Source organism: Apteryx rowi, unplaced genomic scaffold (assembly GCF_003343035.1).
Source record: "Apteryx rowi isolate R43461 unplaced genomic scaffold, aptRow1 scaffold_15, whole genome shotgun sequence".
Taxonomy (NCBI): domain Eukaryota; kingdom Metazoa; phylum Chordata; class Aves; order Apterygiformes; family Apterygidae; genus Apteryx; species Apteryx rowi.
This window is the reverse complement of record NW_020447752.1, coordinates 3,732,000-3,734,924: the sequence shown is the minus strand read 5'-3', so window position 1 is coordinate 3,734,924 and position 2,925 is coordinate 3,732,000. Positions and strand designations below refer to the sequence as shown.

General features: G+C 43.1%; 1 protein-coding gene across 1 annotated transcript; it reads right to left on the bottom strand.

Annotated features, from left to right (window-relative positions):
* Nucleotides 1-1,046: 1,046 nt before the first annotated feature.
* Nucleotides 1,047-2,884, bottom strand: FZD10 (frizzled class receptor 10). Its single transcript, XM_026058818.1, has one exon. The coding sequence runs from the start codon at nt 2,869-2,871 to the stop codon at nt 1,114-1,116; it is 1,758 nt and encodes a 585-aa protein (XP_025914603.1). The 5' UTR covers nt 2,872-2,884; the 3' UTR covers nt 1,047-1,113.
* Nucleotides 2,885-2,925: the final 41 nt, after the last annotated feature.

Here is a 2,925-nt window from a genome sequence, read left to right as displayed (position 1 = left end):
ATTAACCACAAAGCACATCAGAGAAAGTTTAGAACACAAAATTATCAAACTAAAGAACGTATTTTATTTTTAATAAAATAGTGGAGCAAAAAATAATTGTATATTACAAATATATACAGCACAAAACTGTGCACCCCCAGCACAGTAAAGAGCATCACTCTATACAAAGCTTCCCTTTGCAGAATCTAGTGCTTCTTGATCTATTCATAGTGAGAATTTGTTTAACAATAGAAAGAGTCAATAAGCCCTTTGGGTCTCTTTGAATTGATCCCCCCCCCTTTTTTTTGCACAAATCAGTCCAAACGTGTATAACATTGGCTTGATTTCCATTAAAAAGCCACAAAATGTAACACTAAAGGGTTTCTGAGGACTAGACCTCTTAGTTCTTTTGTTAAGAGATTTCTTTTGTTGTCTTTATGTACAGCAAAATACTTGTTTCTCTTTTCATGTCATGGTAAGAAAAAAAAATGTATTGCACATTATTCTTATTCACAAAGTTTGTGTCTGGTGCAGGAAGTTTCTCTTTTAGTGAAAGAATATTCGTGAGCATTATAGATTGGACCTATTTTTAGGCACTCCAAACCCCCTAGGCTGAGATGAGTTGTAAAGGATTTCTCTCTCTTTTTTTTTTGAAGTTAGCACGAAAGTTGCTTTCACAGATAGTATACTTACTGGGTACAGGCCTCTTTGGGACCCTAGTTTTCCCAAGAGATAATGCTCACTTGGGCGCTTTTAAAAGAAAATCATTGCTCCATAAAATTTGACTATACCTTGTTACTCAGAAACCTGTAGGAAATTCAGCTCAGCTACATGAAAAAGTTAAATAGTTTTTTTTTTTTTTTTTTTAATCTGAGGGCTGGATGAAGTATTTTTCTACAAATTAGTAACAGAAGAGGCTGTTTCAATTCACAATATTTCTTTCACTGAAAACCTTTCTGTAAGTACATTTACCTTCAGTTCTTCACCAGCTCCTGAATTCAGCGTGATACATTTTTTGCCTTGAGCTATTAAACTGTCCTCTGACAAAAAGCATCATTTCGTTTTTTAATTTCTGACTGCTACTGTGAACATTTGTAAGTCTATAAGATGAGATATAACCTGTCTAAAACCCATTCACACACAAGTGGGTGGTTGCAATGTTGATTCATATTTTGCATGGTGAGTTTTCTGTGGATGCTGAGGTTTTTTGTAGATTCCATTACTTGTAATAACACTTGCAGGTTTTCTTCTACTTCTCTTCTTTAATCTTCGACTACAAACATTTTGCCAGGACTGAAGAGTCTTGGAAGTCCAGATCCACATACCACTAGTAATGCCAACAACTAATAACATAAAAATTTTGACCATAAAAATTTCTACTGCTGGAATAGAGTTATTCATCATGCAGTCTAAATTTTTAGTCTGATTGTTCATCTTGCATTTCTGTTGAGTTGCCACAATTTTCCAATAATCCATATTAAGTCTCTCATAAAAATAGCAGGCTATCACACAAGTTGCAGGCACTGTATACAAGACTGAGAAGACACCAATCCTGACCATAAGTTTCTCCAACTTGTCAGTATTTTCTCCACCTGTTTTCATCACCCTCCTGATATGGAAAAGGGCCACAAAACCAGAAAGAATAAAAGAGGTGCCAATGATTAGATAACAAGCCAAAGGAATGAGTACAAACCCAGTCAAAGCATTCACATCCATGCTTCCAACATAGCACAACCCTGTCAGCTCGTCTCCAGCTACCCTTCTCATAACTAGGATCATTATAGTCTTCACAGCTGGAATGGCCCATGCTGCCAAGTGAAAGTAGCTACTGTTTGCTTCAATTGCTTCATGCCCCCATTTTTTCCCAGCCGCTAGAAACCAAGTTAAAGTCAAGATTACCCACCACAAGGAGCTTGCCATACCAAAGTAATACAGAACCAGGAACACAATGGTGCAGCCAGTGCTCTCCAGACCTTCCTGGATGACATAGAGCTGGCCACTGTCCCTATCACAGGCTATGCTTTCAGCACCTGAAAAGAGGCGAATAATGTACCCCACTGAGTAGACACAGTAGCACATAGAAAGGAAGATAATGGGCCTCTCGGGGTACTTGAAACGCTGAGGATCTATCAGGAAAGTAAGGACAGTAAAAGCACTGGAGAAGAAGCACAAAATGGACCAGATGGCAATCCAAATGACAGCAAACTGTTTGTCGTCCTTGCTCCAGTAAACATCAACCCCTGGGGTGCAGAGTGGGGCACAGGAAGCACTCTTCTCCACATGGTGGAACTTGCCAGGATTTTCACAGGAGGCTCTGCTGAGGCTGTCCTTCTGCTGCTGCAGATCATGACCGCTGCTGGGCCTCTGCGGCCGAAACATGGGTGGCAGCATGCTGGATCCTCTGGGGGGCTCATCTGATCCGTTGTTGGGGGCTTCCATGCAGAGGTAATTGGGGTCATTCTTGTTGGGCAGCTTGCTGCAGTCTAAGGAGTCTGGCCACTTAAAATTGAACTGCTCCATAATAGGAGAGCATTTCAGCCTCGCCTGCTCACACATAACCCTGCAGGCAGGGATTGGTGTAGAAACCTGCTCCGTGCACATAGGGGCATAGAGAGAGCAGAGGAAAAATTTCAGATGGCTGTGGCAACCATACTCCACCAACGGGGCAAACTCGTGCAGCTGAATGGCAGCTTCCCTCTGGTTTTCGTGTCCCATCAGGTTAGGCATCCTCGTCATGTTGTACCCTATATCCTTGCACATGGGGATTTCTATGGGCTGGCACCTCCCGTCACCGGGGCGGTCAATGTCTATGGAGCTGATCCCGGCGCCGAAGCAGGTCAGCCAGCCGAGCACCAAGACGGTCCGCACGCAGTTCCTCGCCGCCGGCCCCATTTTCGCGGGCGGCCGGGCGGGCGGGAGCGAGCGGGGCAGCGCGGGCGCGGGGCG

Coding starts and splice junctions, on each gene's coding strand:
- FZD10 (XM_026058818.1), bottom strand. CDS start 2,871: ATGGGGCCGGCGGCGAGGAACTGCGTGCGGACCGTCTTGGTGCTCGGC.